The sequence below is a fragment of the Globicephala melas genome, chromosome 3 (assembly GCF_963455315.2).
Source record: "Globicephala melas chromosome 3, mGloMel1.2, whole genome shotgun sequence".
NCBI lineage: Eukaryota > Metazoa > Chordata > Mammalia > Artiodactyla > Delphinidae > Globicephala > Globicephala melas.
In genome coordinates, this window is record NC_083316.1 from 60,842,330 (window position 1) to 60,865,357 (window position 23,028).

At 34.6% G+C, this 23,028-nt stretch overlaps 1 protein-coding gene across 4 annotated transcripts in view; it reads right to left on the minus strand.

Annotated features, from left to right (window-relative positions):
* WDR41 (WD repeat domain 41) overlaps positions 1-23,028 on the minus strand; it is a 169,181-nt gene that overhangs the window by 26,877 nt on the left and 119,276 nt on the right. For all 4 annotated transcript variants that reach the window (XM_070045151.1, XM_060295916.2, XM_030846243.2 and 1 more), the window contains 5 exons: positions 22,490-22,605; positions 11,645-11,693; positions 10,296-10,427; positions 7,291-7,353; positions 1,847-1,958 (listed from right to left, as the gene is read on the minus strand). In XM_070045151.1, the coding sequence (XP_069901252.1) occupies positions 1,847-1,958; positions 7,291-7,353; positions 10,296-10,427; positions 11,645-11,693; positions 22,490-22,605 (472 nt within the window). The remainder of the gene's footprint in view (positions 1-1,846; positions 1,959-7,290; positions 7,354-10,295; positions 10,428-11,644; positions 11,694-22,489; positions 22,606-23,028) is intronic.

Sequence of the window (23,028 nt, forward strand, 5' to 3'; positions counted from 1 at the left end):
TTTTCTAGTCCAAGCCTCCTTCCATTGCATCAGACTGACTAAGATTATCTTTGCTTATTTCCAAATATGTAATAACTGTTCTAAAAGCCCTGCCAGTCCATAAATCAAGCAAGGCTTACTGAAAGGAGCTTTATAAGATAAGGGTCTAAGAGTACTGCTAAATCCAAATCATGAAAAGCTCACCAATGGCAACCTAAGGCCTTTTCAAAGCTTTCTAACTGATTTCCTCAAAGATTTCTGCTATATCTTGAAACACTGATAAACAGGGCAAACTGTGACTACTTAATGTACAGTACTCAAAGATAACTCGTAACAGGAATGGGGACTGCAATAATAGGTGGTTATTTCCATTAACATACAAAAGGTGTTTTTAGCCCTGATTTCAATATTTCACAACATAATTACTAATAATTCATGAAATAAAAATTCACAGATACCCACAGGCTAGTATAAGAAATAGGAAGGAAAATATATGTAAATAAAGAGATGTAACTCATGATAATAGTAAACACGAAAATACACTCTAGATTCAAACAAGATTACTAGTGATTGAACACTGAATTGAGAAGTTAAACTGTAAATCCTAGTAAGGTATGGATTTAGTTTTGCTAAGACATCATATTATTTTTCTGGTATTTTATAATACCCATGTGGAGATAAACTAGTTCCAATAATGAAGTGTAAATGAAGTTTAATAACAAAGGCATACCTTGGAGATATTTCAGGTTTGGTTCCTGACCACCAAAATCAAGCAATTCTCACAATAAAGCAAGTCACACAAATTTTTTGGTTTCCCAGTGCACATAAAAGTTATGTTTACACTATACTGTCATCTATTAAATGTGCAAAGGTATTATGTCTAGAAGACATTGTACATATTAGTACCTTAATTTAAAAATACTTCATTGCTAAAACAATACTAACCACTGTCTGAGCCTTCAGCCATTCATAATCTTTTTGCTGGTGGAGGGTTTGAAATATTTCAAGAATTACCAAAATGTGACAGAAACACAAAGTGAACAAATGCTGTTGGAAAAATGGTGCCAATAGACTTGCATGACTCAGAGCTGTCACAAACATTCAATTTGTAAAAAATGCAGTATCTACAAAGCCCAATAAAGCGAAGTGCAATAAAACAGGGTATGCCTGTATTCTTTCTAGGATGTCCATGGGTTCATTTCACTACTTTTAGAAACAAAAATAATAGTGTATCACATGACTTCAAGGTAACTGTCATTTAAATTTACTCATTTATACTTAAATATTTTTACTCTGAATAAATTTTTATTTTTTAAGTTCCTTGATATCAATATAAGTCAAAACTGATTTTTCTTCTATTAAAACCAAAAGTATATGTCAACAGAATTCTGAGAAAATAGAATTTTATTAGTAAGTTTGCACGTGAGTGAAGTTTCTTTAGTAAAACCAACTGTAAAATGAGGTCATCCTTAGGAATCTATTCAAAGTCTGATGACCCTACAAATAAAGAAAGAAAATGCTATTGTAAAGTCATAAAGATCTGCTTCCAGGTGTCAACATGCTCATCAAACTCAGTTTAAGACATGGCCCAGAAGCATATATGAAAGGGTTTTTCTTGATCACTTTTGAGAAATTCTGTTAGAAAGGAAGGGGAAGCCAAAGGAAGGGGGACCTTTTCCTTCCAACTTGAGATGGAAATATATTTTACACAACCCTTAACCTGAATTGGAGAAATACGGCTACATCTTATATTCAGAATTAAAAAGAAAATCTATATTTCCTTTGTATTCATGGAAAGTCTCTTTGAAGATTCACTGTGTCTTTTTAGAGTCTATCATGGTTCACAATTACCTTGATTTGTTTTTACCTGTATCAGAAAGGTGACTAGTCTTACACAGGAGATCTAATTTTCGGTTCCACACACAGAGGTCATTCCCACCAGAAAGCCAAACATCTAGTCTCTGAAGAAGAGCTAAACACTGCAAAATTCATGTGAAATAGTTATCAGTTTAGAAATTCAAGCATTCATCGGTGGTTTTAAAATATGTCCACAAGTTGATACCCTTTCCCTTCAAGAGGTGGAGCTTGATTCTCTTCCCCTTGAATGTGGGCTCTGCTAAGTCACTGGCTTCCAATGAACAGAATGAGGCAGAAGGAATGGTGTGTGACTTAAAGGACTAAGTCATAAAAGACATGGTGTCTACCTCCTTGCTCTCTCAGATCACTCACTCTACAGTTCTGAAAACACACAAGCAGCCGCATGGAGAAGGATCCATCTTTTTTTTTTTTTTTTTAATTGTGGCTGGCATCTTTTTTTTACCCTCAAGGAAGTGAGGCAAGGAAGTGAGGCCTCTGGACACCAACCAACACTAACTCACCTAGCATCTGACCCCCTAACACCTCCAACCCCAGTCACCTGAAGGTGACAGCAACCTCAGGAGAGACACTGAGACAGAACCATCCAGCTAAACTGCTCTCTATTCCTGACCACCAACACTGAGATATTGTTTTAAACAACTAACTTTTGAGGTAATTTGTTACTCAGTAATAGACAACTAATACACAAGCTTAACGTAAACTGCTTTTTAAATAAAACTGAAAATATGACCTTAGTTTTTATGTATCTTTCAAATTCAAACCTCCTAATTCTTGACTCAGGAAATTATTTCAAGGTTGGTAGAAGTCCTTTACCTTTAACAGTACTTTAAAGTCCACACCTTTCATAGTTCTCTCCCCACCCATTAACTCTGAGTGAACACAAGGGCAAGAGAGAATATGTATTAAAAAATAAAAAGGAAAAGGTTCTGGTAATCTTCCCTGGGCTGAGGATGGGGTTGCTTTTTAAACTGCTGGAATAAAAAGGGTTAAAAATAATCAGTGCAGTTTGTACTTCAAGACGTCCTACTGTGTCTAATCTCTGATTTTTTAATATCAGTACTATATTCCTTTTCATTGCCAAATAATATTCCACTGTATGGTTATACACATTTTATCCATTCATCAGTTCATTGACATTTAAGTTGTTTCCACCATTAGGCTAGTATGAGTAATGTTGTTATGAACATTCATGTACATGTTTTTGTGTGGACATTTTTATTTCTCTTGGGAATACCTAGGAGTGAGATTGCTGGGTCAAATGACTCTATTTAACATTTTGATGAACTATCAAACTATTTACCAAGGTGGCTGTACCATTTTACAGTCCCTCCAACAATGTAAGAGGGTTCTAATTTCTCCACATCTTTACCAATATTTGTTATTATCTGTCTTTTAGATATTAACCACCTAGTGCATGTGAAATAGTGTCACATTATGTTTTGAACTGCATTTCTCTAATGACTAATATGTTGAGCTTCTTTTCATGTGCTTATTGGCCATTTGCTCACCTTCTTCAGAGAAATGTCTTTCAAATTCTTTGTTTTTAATTGGGTTGTCTTTTTTATTGTTAATTTGTAAAAGCTCTTTTTATATAATCAGGATACAAGTTCCTTATCAGATATATGATTTGCAAGTATTTTCTCCCATCCTATTGGTTGTCTTTTCACTTTCTTCATGGTATCCTTTGAGGTATAAAAGCTTTTCATTTTGATGAAGTCCAATTTATCATTTTTTTCTTTTGTTGCTATACTTTTGCTATCACATCTAGGACACAAAGGCGACACTTTGTATCACCCGAGGACACAAAGATTTACTCATATTCCTTCTAAGAGTTTTATAGTTTCAGCTCTTATATCTTGGTCTTTGACCCATTTTGAACTAATTTTTGGTTACAGCATGAGGTAGGGATCCAATTTCATTATTTTGTATGTAGATATCTAGATCCAGTATTAGTTGCTGAAGAGACTATTCTTTCTCCTATTGGAGGGTCTTGACACCCTTGTCAAAAATCTATTGACCACATATGTGAGGTTTTATTTCTGGACTCTCAGTTCTATTCCACTGATCTGTACATCTACCTTTATGCCAGTACCACTGTCTTGATTACTATAGCTTTGTAGTAAATTTTGAAATTTGTAAGTTTCAATCTTGAAACTTTGTTCTTTCTTTTCACAACTGTTTTAGCTATTATGGGGTCCCTTTACTTCCACATGAATTTTAGGATCAGCTTGTCAATTTCTGAGGGGAAAAAAGCCTGCTGAGATTCTGTCCAGTGTTGATCATTTGGGTAACGTTGCAATCTTAACAATATTAAATCTGATCCATGAATTTCTTTCCATTTATTCATATTTTCATTAGTGTCTTTCAACAATGTTTTGTAGTTTTTGGTATACAAGTCTCATAGCTCTTCTTTAAATTTATTTCTATTTTATTTTTTGGATGCTATTGCAAATAAATTTTCTTTATTTCTGGAATGCTCATTGCTAGTTTAAAGAAATACAGTTAATTTTTTGTATATTGAGATTGTATCCTGAAATCTTGCTATATCCGTTTATTAGTTCTAATAGTTTTGTTATGGATTTAGGATTATCTATATAGAAGAGCATGTCACTTGTGAATAGAAACAGTTTTATTTCTTCATTTCTAATATGGATGCTTTTTAAAAATTAAATTTATTTATTTATTTATATCTATTTTTGGCTGCGTTGGGTCTTCGGGGCTGCGCGCAGGCTTTCTCTAGTTGTGGCAAGTGGGGGCTACTCTGTTGCCGTGCACGGGCTTCTCCTTGCAGTGGCTTCTCTTGTTGTGGAGCACAGGCTCTAAGCACGCGGGCTTCAGTAACTGTGGCACTTGGGCTCAGTAGTTGTGGCTTGCAGGCTCTAGAGCATGGGCTCAGTAGTTGTGGCCCACGGGCTTAGTTGCTCTGCGGCATGTGGGATCTTCCCGGACTAGGGATCGAACCCATGTCCCCTACATTGGCAGGCAGATTCTTAACCACTGCACCACCAGGGAAGCCCCTATGGATGATTTTTATTTCATTTTTATTGTCTAACTGCCCTGGGTCAGAACCTTCAGTGCAATGTTGAAGAGAAATGCCAAATGCAGACATCCTTGTCTTGTTCCTGAACTCAGGAGGAAAGTATTCAGTCAGTCTTTCACCATTAATATGATGTTAGGTGCTGTGTTTCCCTAGATACCCTTTATCAGGTTGAGGAGGCTCTCGTCTACTGCTAGTCTGTTGAGTATTTTATCATGAGAGGATGTTGGAGTCTGTCAAATGCTTTCTCTGCATCTATTGAGATGATCATGTTTTCCATCCTTTATTCTTACCATGTATGGTATATTACATTGATTGATTTTTCAGATGTTAAACTAAACTCATATTCCTAGGATAAATCTCACTTGATGATGGTACATAATCCTTATTATATATTGTTGGATTTGGTTTGCTAGTGTTTTGTTGAGGATACTATACTGCTTTTGTTACTTAACATCTTATCATTAGCATTTTCCAAAAGCTATGTGTTCTTCTGAAACCATTTTTAGCATATATGTCTACCATAATTTAACTATTTTCCTATAAGACATTTAGGATACTGTCAATCATCCATTTATAAAATATATTTGTAATATATATTTCTGTTCATAAATCGCTGCCCAAGTTTTTATCATTTCTTTAAAGAGTTTTCTAGGAGTAGAATCACTGGGTCAATTCATATAATAATTTAAGATTCATTCATAAAGCCAACTGCCTTCCAGGAAGATCATTTTGATTATACTCTCAATGACAATAAAAATGCCAATTTCAGCACCTCCTTGCTAATATCATCTATTATAAAGAAACTTTACTAGTTCAAAAAATAAATAATAGTATTTCGTATATTTATTAAGGATCTGAAATTCTCTGATAAACTATCAGTTCAAGAACAATTGAACCACTGAACTAAAATGAATGAAATGCTGTATTTAACGATTTTTTTTTAATGCGAAACAGGATCACAGTGGGAATAAACACAACTATCTAGCTGATTAACAGTACAGTAAAACCCCTTTAAGAAGTACTTTCAAGGGAAAGGAGGCTGCTCATTAAAAAAGAAAGAGGAAGTCCTTTCACCATATCGAAATAAGATACTTTTTTTTTTTTTTTTTTTTTTTTGCGGTACGCGGGCCTCTCACTGCTGTGGCCTCTCCCGTTACGGAGCACAGGCTTCCCGAACCGGGGCGCGAACCTGCGACCCCTGCATCGGCAGGCGGACTCTCAACCACTGTGCCACCAGGGAAGCCCCGAAATAAGATACTTTTTATTGACCAGTTCATGAAACAGCTCACCAAAGGAATTTCCCCCAAATACACTAAATTTTTTCTCCTTCCCTGTTCCTTCAATGCATATATTTTCATTTGAATCCTAATTACCTCAGTCAAATAAGCAAGACTATTTTTTGAGGAATTTAATAGGAGCATCTTTTCACATAAAGCGTAGAGATTTTGATCAGGTCAATATTTTATTGACTTCAAAGACAGTCCATTGTAAAACTGGATACCAGTATATAGTAAATGGCACTTTCTTCCCCAGAAACTTTTCTAAATTGATAATCAGAATAGCATAGTAGCATAAGATGGCTACCAGAGATGCTGCCTTTTAGGGAAAAAAATGAAATACTTTGACTATTGGCACACTGATTTTTTTTTTACATTGAAAGTGTTAGCTCCAATACAGAGATCAGTAATCTTCAAAGCAAATGAGGAAACACTATTTCAGTTTACTAGTATCTTTCCCCAAACTTGTTGACATTATTGAAAAACAGTGTACTTTCTGAGAACATTTAAGGTAATTTCTTCTACAGAAATCAATGTAGCCAAGTCTTATCCAAGTTTGTTTCTCCAACATGTAGCAGAGTTCCTATCAAGTAATAAGCTCCGATTAATATTTGTTTATAAAATGAATGAACCTAACAGTAGCAGCCAATTAGCCACAAAAGATTTTGTTCTGGAACTAAGTAATTGCTATATCTTACCCTTATCATTTTATGGAAGATAGATGGTGAGGGACAAATAACTCCATGTTTTAGTTCAAAGCTAAAACAAACAAACAAAAAAGAGACTAGCTATTGCTGTAGTCACTTTGAAAGTAATATCTCTTCCTAGAATTACCTACTAAAAACATACTAGGTACTACTACCTTTTTCCTTATCTTACTATAGAGATTCACCTCTTGCTCTAATTTAAAATTCAAAATTCTAGCATTTAATATATATACTCCCCAAAATCTAGTGTTAGAAGAATCAAATGACTGTGTATGTGTGGAAGAAGTAATTTTTGAAACCTACAAAAGTAATTTCAGCTAAATCATTAAACAATTTTTTCTGAAACAAAAAGATTATTACCGTAAAGTATCTGATTAAGATTTTACCTTAAAAAAAAAAAAAATTTTACCTTTACAGTAGACTGGAAGCATGACACTTTCTGAACTTGTCTGCCAGTATCACAGTCCCATACCTAAATTTATGTTAAGAAATAATTTCTCAGCAGAATTTTTAAACCTTAATTATAATTTTTCTAATAAATCACAAATATTACACATTTACATAGAAAATATATAAAGCATGAAATATTTCATGTTTATACTACCACAAAAATCAATTCAACAACTTAGCATAGCAGACTTATAATGTAAAATAAGTCTGAGGTAAATTTTACTATCAAACCATTTGAAAATACCAACAGAATGAATGGTCTGAATACTGAATGTTTACAGGCATTAAATATTGCAACTATATAAAATTTAAGTTTTATTCTCCAAAACAATCTACCGTAATCTAATAAACATTGAACATAAAATATTTATACTAAAAACTATCACATCCATTAATTAACATTTACTGAAAGCTCCTTCAATGTGCCTGGCATCATTTACTACTGTTATCTTGATTGAAAGAAGACAGTAACAGTGTATTCCTATTAACTATATACATATTTAAAATAATTACAGGACCTCTCATAAAATGTCCAAGGTTAGTTTGACTTAAGGAGCATAATGATTTTCAAATTTTTCATACCATTTCCTATGGTAAGATATACATTTTATATCATATCTGAGAACACATTTACATACAAATAAATATGTACATATATATGGATTCTTAAGACCATCACTTGACAAAGAAATAAAGTCTACCCTCAGCATTTAATTAATGAAGTTAGTTAACAGCAGAGACCCAAGCAGGGTAAATTTAGAATTCATATGAATAAAAGAAACTGCCAACAAAACAACCTGAAATTATTTTTAACAAAAAACGTCATTCAGCGAAGGAAATAACTCTATACTATCATTTACAGTTAAAGTTTATACTGATATTGTCCCAGCTACTCACGTCTGCACTGTAATAGTAATTTTAATAATTGGCTCTAAATAGTATCATAGTACCTTAGGAACAGTCTAATAAAAAGTATTTGATATTCTATTTTTGCAGAGATTATACTGATGCTGAAAACAAACCCCAAAAAGAGACCTTTAGTCCATAAAATAACACTTGCCTCAACAGAGCAACAGTAGTAAAGCTACTCTGACCTAAACATATGAGTGCATATTATGCCCCTGTTTATGCAATATTGTAATCACCATAAAATATCATTTATCTCCACTTAAACCTTTTCTTCAAATTCTTTCACCTATTGGCACTCTGTCTAGAAATCACTTCAGCTGATGAGCTCATTTAAAGTGTGTCATAAACTATGTCTTGGTTCTACAGAAGCCTAAGAAACACCTATACCTTTGGACTTACTCCAAAACTTACTTCAGTAATGCTTGAAGCTATTTAAAGAGAATTCTCAGATAAGCATAGACTTTTTAAAGCTAATCTATGATACCTTAAAAAAAAAAGTAATGAAAGATTAGCTATCCATAGCATTTAGCTATGGCTTTCACAGACCCAATTCCACAAACAAATATAAAAGGGCTAAATTTATTTAAGAAAAATTTATTTATTTAAGAAAAATATTTTATGAAAGCAGTATTACATAGTGATTCAGAGCTCTGACTCTGCAGTCAGTCTGTTGCCTTCTGCCCTATACTGGCTGCATGACCTTGGGCAAGTTACTTAACCTCTCTGTGCCTTTCTTTTCTTATTTATAAATGAAAATAATAGAAATACTTATTATAAGGATTAAATGGGTTAATAAATGTAAAATAGAACAATGCCTGGCACATATAAGCAATTTATAACACTTTACTATGGCTACTACATCTTAAATTTTCAATTGAAAGTATGGGGAGGAAAGATCATTTACATTTTTTAATTGTTTGAAAATACTAAATATGGGGCTTCCTGGTGGTGCAGTGGTTAAGAATCCGCCTGCCAATGCAGGAGACACGGATTCAATCACTGGTCCAGGAAGATTCCACATGCCATGGAGCAACTAAGCCCGTGTGCCACTACTGAGCCTGCGCTCTAGAGCCCATGAGCCACAACTACTGAAGCCCATGCGCCTAGAGCCCATGCTCTGCAACAAGAGAAGCCACAGCAATGAGAAGTCCGCGCACCGCAACAAAGAGTAGCCCCCGCTCACCGCAACTAGAGAAAGCCCGCGCGCAGCAACAAAGACCCAATGCAACCAAAAATAAATTAAATTATTTTTTTAAAAAAAGGCAAAGGAAACATAAATATTAAAAACAAAGGATCTGCCTGCCAATGCAGGGGACATGGGTTTGGATCCCTGGTCTGGGAAAATCTCACATGCCGCAGAGCAGCTAAGCCTGTGTGCCACAACTACTGAGCCTGTGTGCTGCAACTACTGAAGCCCATGCACCTACAGCCCGTCCTCCACAGCAAGAGAAGCCACCGCAATGAGAAGCCCATGCACCACAACAAAGAGTAGCCCCTGCTCACCACAACTAGAGAAAGCCTGCATGTGGCAACGAAGACCCAACTCAGCCAAAAATAAAAATAAAATAAAATACTACATATATTAAATGCTGAGCAGATGGTAATTCGCTTTTCTGCCAGACTCATATCCTCAAAAAGTTCTTATGGGTTGGGGCCATTAAGTTTCTTTTGCTGTACAATGAACAGAAAAAAAAATGTGAATTATTCTCCAGTTCAACTCATCTTTGTTTCTCTAAATTGAAAAGCAATCTGAGATGAAAAATATTTTTAAGCCCACATTCTCCCATTTCCTGTTTTATGTAATTTGATATAATAGTAACTCTGAGAAAAACAGCTTTAGTTATGAAGTTTCCAACAACAATAAGCCTTAACTTGCAATTTCCAGTCTAATACTTTTCAGACGCCTAATACTTTTAAGTGTCTTATGAAGGCTAGAACAAAATCATTTTTGCTAAAACAGAATGTACAGACAGACCCCAAGAGGATAAAGACTAATAACATATGTACTGGTCCCTTGGATCACCATAGCTATGCCACTTGGTTCTATAAGGATATAATAACTGTTCTGTCAGCAGAGGCTGTCAAGATCAGTTGATTTTTTTCTTCACAAGCTTCCAAAGAAGGAAATGTAATAATAGCTGTTATCTTTTGAGTGTGTCCATTGAGTTCCAAAAGTTTTTCTCCTGTCTGAAATATCAATAAAATGTTAATAGCTTAAATAATCTTAAATGACAACATTAAGAAAAATCACCAGGTAGAAAATATATACATTCCATCTGAAATTACTTAGATTTTATAATTTAACTTTAAACAATCAAACAGTATCTAAACATTAGGTGCTAAGAGAGTAGCTATAACTAATTTTAATTATTTTCTAATAGAAAATACTAATTTTTAGCAGATTGTTACAGGAAGTTTAAAAGAGTATTCTTTCCATATGGTTTTAAGATTATAAGTGTAAATTAAGCATAAAAATATCTGTAACTTAATCAGCAGGAAAAAAATAAGGAGTCTTCATTATGCAAGCATCTGTTATCTAAGTCTTCACAGTTATAACGCTGTGGAAGAAAATAAAAGTCAGCATAACAGTAACAACAATTGGATATATATATCCAGTAATGTATCAACCACTCGTAAAGTCAGTATGGACTCTACTTCTCTCTAACATCAACAGCTATTCCCATCCATCCAATGTCTTCATCTATCAGTTTCTCACTGATTTCCCAAGTAGTAAACATACAGAAATGCAATGTAAGTATAAGATAAATTGCAAATCTCTCCAAGGTTGCAGGATTTCATGATGCACGTGATGAACATAATGTTAAAAAAACTGCTTTAATCACAGGCAAAGCCACCGAAAAATGAGGATCTTGACTGAGTCAGACCAGATAACAATCCAAACAAGGGCAAGAAGATAAATGCTTCAAAAGAGAATAATTTGAGAATCCAAGGATAAGAAGAGAAGTCCTAGAGAAATCTGGTAAAGCCTTAAATATTTTTGAAAAAATAAACCTTTTATTATATTACTATTATAGTCAAACATGATAAGAATGCTATATTATGCTATCAAACGATTCTGACAGAAAAATTGTCTTCCACAAAAGTCAACATCTGATTCATTTTCAGAATCAGTGCATAGTTGCTGATAAATTTTGTTTAATTAAGATTAAAACTTTTATTTTCATAACCTAGCATTTGTTTATCGGAAAAAATATTAAATAAAAAAACTCTATTATGGAACATTGGTCCTCATTTTAAATGCATTCATCCTAAGCAGCCCTTTCGAGCATTAACTAGTCTCAACCTACTGATATGCAGGTGTATCTCCAGATAATGTTTATGAACGCATACTCAACTATACAGTCATGTCTTTATTACACAATCCACATAGCAACAATACACACCTGGGCATTCCACACAACTACAATTCCATCATCACCAGCAGATGCAAATCTGGTTAGAGAAAAAAGGTCAAGAAAAAAAAAATCACTGATGACATTTAAGTGCTAAGATTACAAAGATACCATCAGACCTTATTAATAGTATTTTGACTTACTAATATCAATACAGATTAAGTTCTTTAAACTAATTTAACAAATATTTACAGAATACCTTCTAAGTTTTGTGCCAGGTACTGAGAATCCAAAGATAAGTAAGACCATTCAGAAAGTTAAAATGAATAAACTGCTAGACTAAGAATAAGGGAGATCAATGATCTTTAAAGTTCTTCCTTGCTTTAAAATCATGATTAAACCCTGACTTAAGTGGCATGAAACCAAGCTGAGGAAAAGCTACAGTGACAGGAAATGATATTCTAGGAGTGGAACAAAGGAATCATGTCCTTAGATTCCTTACTTTCTAGGTAAAGATATTTAGATATTTTAACTCTACTATTTAAAGCCAGTTTCTCTCCTTTGCTCCCCTCAGCTCTGTGGTCTTTCCACATAAATACTGTGTTCTTTGGTTTGGAAGGTCTGGTTTTTGTTTTGTTTTGTTTTTTTCAGCGAAAATTCTTGAAATGAAAAGAGTTTAAAGGTAAGTTTGCTTCATGGCAAGAGAAAAGAGCTGTGATGAACTAAATTATAGCTTCTCTCCCCTCTTTACCACCCATTCACTACATGTCAAGGAACAATCATCTATATTTTGTAGAGTAGAAGATAACCATGACACAAACACTATCAAGAAAAATCACTTGTACAGGATTATTCATCCATAGTGCCTGCATTATAATAAAATCAAACACTACTCTCAAGCAGTGTCCCAACACAGTGGTGTACAGCAATCACATTGTAAGCATGTCAAGTAATTTGTTATTAATAATGTAGTATACAAGTTTGTAAATGATTTTTTTAATTGGAGTATATAGTTGCTTTACAATGTTTATTAGCTTCTGCAGTACAGCAAAGTGAATCAGTTAAACATATATCCACTCTTCTTTACATTCCCTTCCCATTTAGGTCACTGCAGAGCTGTAAATCATTCTTTAAGGAATCAAAATCAATTCAGTTGTTCCCATAATATCACTTTCATTCACTTGAATTCAAGGTTTGCTTTTCTGAATAGGAGAGAAAGAAGTGGTATTGTAGAGAACCAGCTATGAACAGCATGCAGTTATGGTTAACAACCACTAATAAATGGTACTCTGTTAGCAGCTATGGCATTTAGAAAACGTGTTACTTCCTTGCAAGACTGTTAGTGTGTTTTCACAAAAATCTGGGCATGCCTTGAACAGCTTCATTAAAGTTATCATTGTAAGCCTTATGTGTGTCATTAGGAGAAAAGCAGAGAAGTGATACATTAGGATACAAGAATTACTTTGTTCCTTAGAGTATGTGTTCTATTGAATTTTACCCTATAGATATCCATATAATCTCACTACTTCAGTCATGTAACACTTTCCTTAACACTCCAAACTGAGCTTCAAGTTCAAATTTCTCATGCTCAGTTTCAAAGCCTCACACATAGCTATTGTCTTCACTGGCTCTGACAATTCCCATACCCAGCACTCGTTTCAAAATCCTTTGCTTACATTTTCTACTGCATGAGCTAAGAGATTATCCAGGAGATGGGAAACTGGCCTAATACAGTCTGACAAAGTCCGTTAGTAATTTTTTAATAAAGAGCTACGTATCTTTTTAACAGAAAGGACCTTTAAAACGTCTTAGTTAACTAGACAGAAATCATATAAAGAATTATTTTAAAATCCATACCTAACATTTATTTTATTTTCAAAATGAAATATAAAAGATATAGAAACTAAAAAGAAAACAATCATTTTATATTTTAAAATGTAATTTCTTATGCTTAATTACATAGATTTTCTGAATCAAAACACTAAACAATGCCTTGAGTATCAAAAACAGTCACTGGATGTAAATCTTTAATAGCTTATGTTTCTAGGCCTATTGATTTCTTTTTATTTGTATCATGATGGTGGGCAGGGCAGAACTCAAGGTCTTAAGATTTCTTTGGTATAAAACATCAATTTCTATTGATTCTTGAAACTCTTATAATTGCTTTTCTCCCTTTTAGAAGAGTGCAGGTTTAAAATACATACTTTTTTCTAACCCTGATTGTTAACTTCTCATTATTGTTTTATCATGTCTGAATCTCATGACTTCACAATGAGAGATGACTGAACGGTTGAGAGTTTAGAAATGAGATACAGAGCATTTCACCTCAAACTTTAATTTAATCAGTGGTGAACAAAAGTTAAATCTAAACAACGCTCAATAGTAATGCATGAAATCACAGCCCTTTTTGTTTTTAATTGTTCAGAGGTCAATTATCCAGTGTGTATATTATTCAAGCTTTTCAATTCTCATATATTCTATTGTTTGGGTTTTTTTTTTTTTTTTTGCCATTCCAGTATTTCTTATTACCTGCTCTAAAGAGGAAACATGAAGCTTTAAAATGTAAACCAGTATGACTTTGCTACATATTAGTACCAATCATAAACTAACTAATAAAAGGGTGGGAGATCATTTGCAAATTATCCATTCTCCTAGGATGAATAACTGAAAACTAGCAGCACTATATCAGTTTATCTTAATCAGTTTATCCTCATCAGTCAAGCACACACTCCAACCATCTCCAAATTTTTAGAAATGAAAATTCAACTCAAGAATCCCTAACAGTAAGATATACTGTAATTGATTAAAAGAAGTAATGAACCATAAAAAAGAAGGAATTAAGATATTAATAAGGTTTAATCTAGTCAATGGAAGGAAGAATAGTGGCTATACTGTCATATAATAATATACAAAAAAAACTTTTAAACACTCTAAATTAATAGAATCCAAAGATTCAAATCTAAAGATAAGATTTTAAGAGAAATCCTTCTTTACTGATTAACACAAAATGTAGTGAGATTTCATGTCATGTGTCAGGGAACTGCCAAGATCAATTACATGTTGTTCTTGCTTCAAGATCTTAAAACTTAGTGATTGTTTAGAAATGTACTATATTTCATCAAATATAAGACATACTATTATTTTATGTACTATTAAGGAAAAAATGATGTCAATTATTAATGAAAGACACCATCAATTATATGATGTATCCAAATTTTAAGATGTTACAATAGGAAAATATAAGCTTTTTATAATTAATGAATTTTAGTAATTGTATTTATTGATCTTTCTAATATGGCACTTTCTAGTCCAACAAATTTCTGATTATGTCTAGCAGGTTTAAAGGACTGAAGAAATGCTTTTTCAGTAAATAAATGAATAAGCAAACACTTAAGTGTTAAAAGGGCTCTGTAGGACTTCCCTGGTGGTACAGTGGTTGACAGTCCGCCTGCTGATGCACGGGACACGGGTTTGTGCCCCGGTCCAGGAAGATCCCACATGCAGCGGAGCAGCTAGGCCCGTGAGCCATGGCCGCTGAGCCTGCGTATCTGGAGCCTGTGCTCCGCAACGGGAGAGGCCACAACAGTGAGAGGCCCGCGTACCGCCAAAAAAAAAAAAAAAGGGGGCTCTGTAAAATAGATTAATAGTATTAATGTAACCTCACTTTCCCCTTTAATCATGACTAATATACCAACATACTGTCAAAACAAAACTAGAAATTCAAAATATGTGAAGCCCAGAATCTCACCACATACAAAAATAAATTCCTTTTATTTTTTCATTTTCCTGTCCCATTCTTTTTTTTTATAAATTTATTTTATTTTATTTATTTTTGGCTATGTTGGGTCTCTGTTGCTGTGCACAGGCTTTCTCTAGTTGTGGTGAGCGGGGGCCACTCCTCGTTACGGTGCGTGGGCTTCTCATTGCGGTGGCTTCTCTTGTTGCGGAGCACGGGCTCTGGGCATGTGGGCTTCAGCAGTTGCGGCACACAGGCTCAGTAGTTATGGCTCGCGGGCTCTAGAGTTCAGGCTCAGTAGTTGTGGCGCACGGGCTTACTTGCTCCACAGCATGTGGGATCTTCCCAGACCAGGGCTCGAACCCGTCTCCCCTGCATTGGCAGGTGGATTCTTAATCACTGCACCACCAGGGAAGCCCCTCCTATCCCACTCTTATGCATAACCTTCAAGTTTTCTCAACTTGAAACCAACTCTTTAAAAATACTCATTGAGACTGTACATTTAATTTAGTGACATTTAATTAAATGACTAAGCAAAAACTATACGCATGAAAAAAGTTTAAAAACATGAAGTGTGATTTAATGAAGACCTATAGCAGAGCTTCTAGAATGTTCCATCCTCTCTTCCCCTCATTATGAGAATTGTGAGAGTCAATGATCCACTCATTCAAGAAATATTAAGCATTAACTATATATTAAGCATTAACTTTATATATCTATATGCTTGATCCTGAGGGTAAAGATCAATGAGATAGTTCTTGCCCTTGAAAAGCTCACAGTCTACATTACTATGGAATGCTACAGGGTCCAAATTATGAATCCATTGAGAATTCTCAGTTATACTCATTTCAGTTTATAGAAATCATTTCCTTTAAACACCTTCCTTTGGACAGCTCAGAGAAAGCACTCTCATTCTTGCCAACTGTGGGCTTAAAGTACAGCAAAGGTTCACAAAGATTTGTATAAAATAAAATATTTCTACATGTAATTCCTATGTCCATTACCTACATGCTTATTTAATAGTCCTTATTCAAAAGAATTTATTTCAATTAAGTCAAAGGTGCTACAGATTCAAACATAACCTTAAAGGACATAAAAAATATAATCCATAAACCTGAACATAAACTTTCCTGTATTCAATATTTACATAACCATAAAGCACTGGAAAAATAATAGAGTATTATCATGGCAATACAGAAGTCCCCATGGTTAACTAACTTCCCACCAAATCGACAAGTACTTTCTAATCATGATGCAACTAAAACAGTATACAGTTTTTACAATGTAGTAAAGTTGAAAAACTTCTACTAGAGAAAGTTCCTTGGCCTCTCTCTGTCCCACTGATGTAATAAATGAGTTTAAGAGAATGAATTGAGTATGCTCAGTTCAGACCCTTCTGGGTTTTCTCTGAGATTTGACTGTTCATAAAGAGGCAACATTCTGGTCTGCTCTTATTTTTGAGGTAAACTTACATCCAAGTGGGAGGCTTGCAGATGTCCAGCAGTACCCGTGATTCAGTGACGTCTACGTAACTCAGGGTGAAAATCAGGAAACCCACTGTGGTTGTATATCAAAGCTACAACCTTTAGTCCAGCTTTTTGCTAGTTATTACTTTATTAAGCTGATGGGTTCATGTCCATCTGTGTGATTCCTGCATCTAATAATACATCAAAGCTACATCCTTTAATCCAGCTTTTTGATAGTTATTACTTTATAAGCTGATGGGTTCATGTCCATCTGTTTGATTCCTGCATCTAATAATATCTAAGAAAAAATTTTATTTTACACTGAAACAAAAATACCTTTTAAATTGGTGTTTTTTTCCTCTATATCAAATATATATCATTTTTAAACTTTTCATTATGAAGAATTTAAGTATATATAAAAGTAAAAACAGTATAAGAAAAATCTCCAGGTAACATGTCTTCAATAATTATCAACTCATGACCAATACTGTTTCATCTGTACCACAGCCAATCCCCCCTTTGCAGATTATTCTGAAGCAAATCCCAGTCACTGTATTTCATTTCATCAATAAATATTTCAATATATATTTACATCACAACTAAAGTTAACATTTAATTTCTTAATGTCACCACAGTGTAATCAAATTTCCCTGTCTCACAATGTTTTTTAAGTGTATTAGAAGCAGGATCTAAATAAGGTTCATACGCTGCAACTGATCTCTAAAGTCTCTCTTGTTCTATTGATTCTTTCTTCATGTATGTTTTTCCTTGCAATTAAACATTTGTCTTACAGAGTTCTGGATTTTGCTAGCTACCTTCTTATGTTGTCATTTGATATACACCTCTGTCCCCTGCGTTTCTAGTAAATTGAGAGATCTAAAGACTTAATCATATTTGAATTTGACTTTTTGGTAAGACCACTTCATAAGCAGTTTATGTACCCCAACAAGAAATACAATTTCCAGCAATCTTTTTGTGTGTGTGTGATGTTAACAGCTATCAATAACCATTGCCTAAATTTGTTATTATATTAGAGGTTGCGAAATTATAATATTCCAATTCCATGATTCTTCCTAACTTGAATTCTTCTATAAAGAAAATGTCCTCTCATCCAACATTACTGATCTCAAGATAGAGTTTGTATAGAAAGGCAGTATAGATCTTGACTTGCAGATACCCCTTCAAGAGAGGACTTGCTGCCCAGCTATGAGGAATATGGTTATCTGCCTCCAGCTGTTGACTTCAGGGTCCATTTCAGCTTTCAAGTTGAAGTCAAACTATCTCAGTTGGCCCCCAGCCCCTGGGATATAAGCAAGTTGGTGGAAGCCAGGGCACGTTCTTGGATGGCCCTCAGCCAATGTCTAAGCACTGCAGGCAAACACTCCTAGTTATTTCCCTAATGCAGGACTCATCTAAAGAGCATTCTTTCCTCCAGAGCTCCACATTGGGCTTACAGAGACTTTGTCAAATCTGCATCACAGTTTGAGACAGCTCCCCTTGTCCAATCCTGCTTCTTCCCTTTTCCCTTCAATGGTATTTCTCTCTAATAAACCTTTTGCATGCTTAATTCCATTTTACTGTCTACTTCCCAGGGAAACCAGGTATTAGGAGGATCTAAATGATCTTGATTACTGATTTCTATTCTCTAAGTGTTAGTGAAAAAGATATTCTTAGCTTTAGAACATTGTCTTAAAGATGTAACATACTGTTTGCTGTTAGTGAATTATCAAACTGTACTGAGTTTGTCTAGATTCTTGTGAATGTACAGCTTCACCAGTCAACCTAAAGTACATTTTTTTTCTTCAGTCTGGCATTTCATGGGTCATCTGATTCTTTTCCAGTCATGATCACCATCCTACATAACCTTGTCTGTTTCCTGGAGGAGCAAGGGATGGTCAAATGAGCAACAGAGAAAACTATTCTTAAAATGTGTTATGAACTCAGTTTAGTTTAATGTGTCAAATGCTAAAGTATTACATGCAATTTTTAGCACAGTCCACTTTTTGGATGACTCTTGCTGAGGCTTAGCCTTCTTTAGTGATCTCCCAATCAATATGACCCTCACTTTATGTTCAAAAAATACTAAAGAAGATAAGAAAAGGCTGCTGTCTGTTAGGTTATACAGGATTTATTTGGTATCTTCAAAAACCAACCTGAGAAAATTTTCCACTCACTGCTTTTAGCTGAGCCACTGAGAAAACAAGAAAATCCTTCAGCAAAATTCTCAATAAAATGATATCATCTAAAGACCTGAAGCGTGAAACCTGGATTACAACAGCTGACCAAAAACCCAGAATGTGATGTCTATAAAAACTAAATAAAAACATAAAAAGTATAACAATATTTATTTAAAAACTGGAAAGATATTTCTATAATTTGACAATGCATATATAATATACATATGTAACAGTAAAAAGATATCTGAATTATCTAAACTATTAAATCAAGAATGAAAACACTGAGCTCTACTATTTATAATAGTTACATCATTTGTATATTTTTAAATGTATTTCTTACCAATAATGACTCTTTCAGTTTTGTTTTGTTTTTCTAGTACACTACAGAATTAAATCTTTTAAAACAAAACAGATTGAAAGTTCTTCAGGTCTGCAACTGAGTAAAAAACTTCATACCTAATTATATGTAACTTTTGACAAAGTCATGACTTGAGTACAAAGAATTAAATGTGGTTCATGTAGTAATATGTTCACTTGACAGCAAAAGCCAAAAAGTAGGCTTTTTAAAAAAATCTATTCTAGACATTTAGATTCACTGTGGTATACAGCAAACATGGCCACCAATCTCCCTATTTCCACCACCACTTGCAGTAGGATTTAGTTGCTTCTCCCATCAAGAGGTAGAGTTTATTTATCAACTTACTGAATTCACTCCAGCTCCTGACTTGCTTTAGCCCATGAGACAACATCAAACATGATGAAAACAGACTTGAAAAGAGTTTTACACTGGGGCTTGCCCTTTTGCTGGTATTTGAACTCCATCCCTATGGGAACTAGCACTTGAGTAACCACATGGAGAAAGACCCCAGTCATCCCAGCTGAGACCACTGTAAACCTGCCAACCCCATCTACCTGGTGACCACAAAAGCATAAGCGAACCTAACCAAGATCCGCTGATCCCAGCAGAGACAAAAGAACCCACCCAGCTGAGCCTAACCACAAATGCCTTCCCACAGAATAGTGAAATAAATAAATAGTGTTTGTTTTAAACTACTAAATTTGGGCTGATATTTGACAAGGACAACAGATTACTGATATACTCACCTACAGCTTTTTACTGTTTACGTAACATTTACTATATCATTGAATAACTGCAGTATACACAAGCACTACTTTGGGAAAATGTAATCAAATATCAGTACCTGTACAATGATCATTACTCTACAAGATGGCCTTTTCTGCAGATTCTTCTAACTATGTAGTAAGAATAATCAAGAAGATATTTTAAAGGACAGATAGCAATCAACATGGAATCTTAACAGTTAATCTATTAAAAAAAATTTAAAGACCACATCCTGAAAGTATACTGTATATTTTGTATTTAGCTTTCTTAGACAAAACTATTTGAGGACTCCTTAAAGCCCAAATATTAGGGATTATGGTCTAAGAAATCATTTTGGGTTTTTTTTTTAACTTACGTTTTAGCATCTTACAATGGTAAAAGACGGTACCAGAAAACTTTAGTTGTCCAAATGTCCTATCTTTCCAAAAATGTTTAGTTTCAAAGATGACTGACTAAATAAATAAGTAAATGTCTCTTAGGACATGGCAACAGTAAGTATTACCAAAAAGGGTGAAGATTATTATACTATGGCTGACATGCTATAATTTGGTTGGCTCACATCACAACATGAAAATTGTGTTAATAGGCTAGTAATACCAAAAAAAGGCAAATCCTTTCAAGCAAAAGTTGAGGAGCATATTTTCATAATAATTTGGCTGGACTTGTCCCTGGTTTCTAAAAGAGAGCTGGGCCCCTCAGAGCTCACCTGAGTTTATGCTAATGAGATGACTCATGGTGGACCCCTAGACAATTTAAGGATGGGGACTGGCCATGTGGGGAATATGAACCATGCAATTAGAGGGTTGGGGCTTTGAGCCATGGGGTATCATCCTGACCTCCCAACCTGGGGGAGCAAGGAGGGGGTGGCAGGGAGAGAAGGGCTGGAAATTGAGTTCAATCATGAGGCAAATAAGTGAAACAATCATTCCCATGTAATGAAACCCCAATAAAAACTCTTGACACCCAGAGCTTGAGTGAGCTTCCTCACTGGTGATATGCATTGATGTGCTGAAAGGGTGATGTGTCCTGAGAACACAGAAGCCTTACATTTGGGACCCTCCTAGACCTTGCCCTATGCATCTCTACATTTGGCTAATCCCGATCATATCCTTTATAATAAAACTGTAATCATAAGTATAGTGCTTTCCTGAATTCTGTTAGTCATTCTAGAGGATTATCAAACCTGAGGGGGTAGTAGGAATTTGTAGTTAATTGGTCAGAAGTGCAGGTGGCCTGGGAACCCTGGAGATTGCAGCTGTGACTGAGGTGAAGGGACTGTTGTACATGACTGTGCCCTTAACCTTTAAAATTCAACCTAACTCCAGGTAGTGCCAGAATTGCACTGCACATGGGAAAAGCAACTAAATACCAAAAACATAAAAAGAGCAAAGAGAAGACAAGGTTAAAAAACATCAGCAGTGATAGTGAGAATTAGAAATAATCACAGTAGCAGTCACCCATTGAGTCAAAAATGGAAGGAAAAGAAGACAGTATCAAAGGCAAAAGAGAAAATTAAGAGATGATAGGGGAATAACTGATAAGGACAAGAGAAGTGGAGTCAGAGAGTTAGGATGGCATGCAACATGTACACTTAATAGTTGAGGGAATCATTCATTCATTTAACAACTATTAATAACCTGCTACATGTAAGGCACTGTACCAGGTACTAAAGATACTGTGGTGAATAAAAAAAAACATGGCCCTCACTCTCATCTAGAGAGGAAGATAAATATTATACAGTTACACAATTAATTGTGTAATTGTTATTAAGGCTACAAAGGATAACTGTATAATTGAACAAAGTCTTAATAAAACAGATATACAGATCAATAATAAGCTAAATCTACAGTTCTAAGACCTACACACCTTCATCTCTATTTGCAAATATATTAAACACAACATTATACATGTTAGCAAGGAAGTACAGAATAATGTACATTTTAAAGGGTTTCACAAATAACAAAAAATTCAGATTAAATCCTTACCTTACCTTCCACTAAAAACAGTACATTCCTGGAAGGTACCTGATATTTAAACATTTCCCATATTGGTTCTCAAATTTAGCTTCACCTTAACATAGTTAAAACTCCCATCAACATTTTAAAGTCATACACTTCCTTTAAACTAATGAAAATATTTGTGAGTATTCAAAAAGACCAAAAAAAAAAAAACAAACAAAAATAAGATCACCAGAAATGATATCCCGACTTTTGGGCAAAAAGACTTCAGACACATATTTCATCAAGAGGCAGAGGTCAATTTCTACTAAATGTTATTAATGATCAGTTTTGAAATTTTTAGAAAAGCTGGATTAATTTTGAAGTTGTTTTTAACATACAATTCCCTAAAAACTCTTTCCAAACAGTAGTCAATTGGAAAACTAGAGTTTCTTACCTGTAATCATCTAACTGTACCAGAAACCGTACAATATCATGATGAGCTTTCAGTACAAGCAGTTCAGTGTAGGGGTTCTGGGTTTGTTCTTCACTTATTGTCTGTAAAGGAGATTGCTTGTAATGGGGAGAAAAAAAAGAGAGAAAAAAGAGATAAAATGATTTATGATAAAAGACCACATTCGAATAAAACACATGGTATGCATCTAAGAACACAAGTTTTAAAAAACTGTAAGATATTATGTTCTAATACTATATACTATTTCCCCTAATATCAAGTAACTGCCAATTTAACATAAAACATTTCTCTTACCACAAATCCACATCATAAATTTTAAATTTTGAACTCAAAATAAATTTTTAAAGGGTGTATTTTGTTTCATGGAAATTACACCTCAATAAACCTGACCTAAAAAATCAATGGGCCAGGGGCTTCCCTGGTGGTGCAGTGATTGAGAGTCCGCCTGCAGATGCAGGGGACACGGGTTCGTGCCCCAGTCTGGGAGGACCCCACATGCTGCGGAGCGGCTGGGCCCGTGA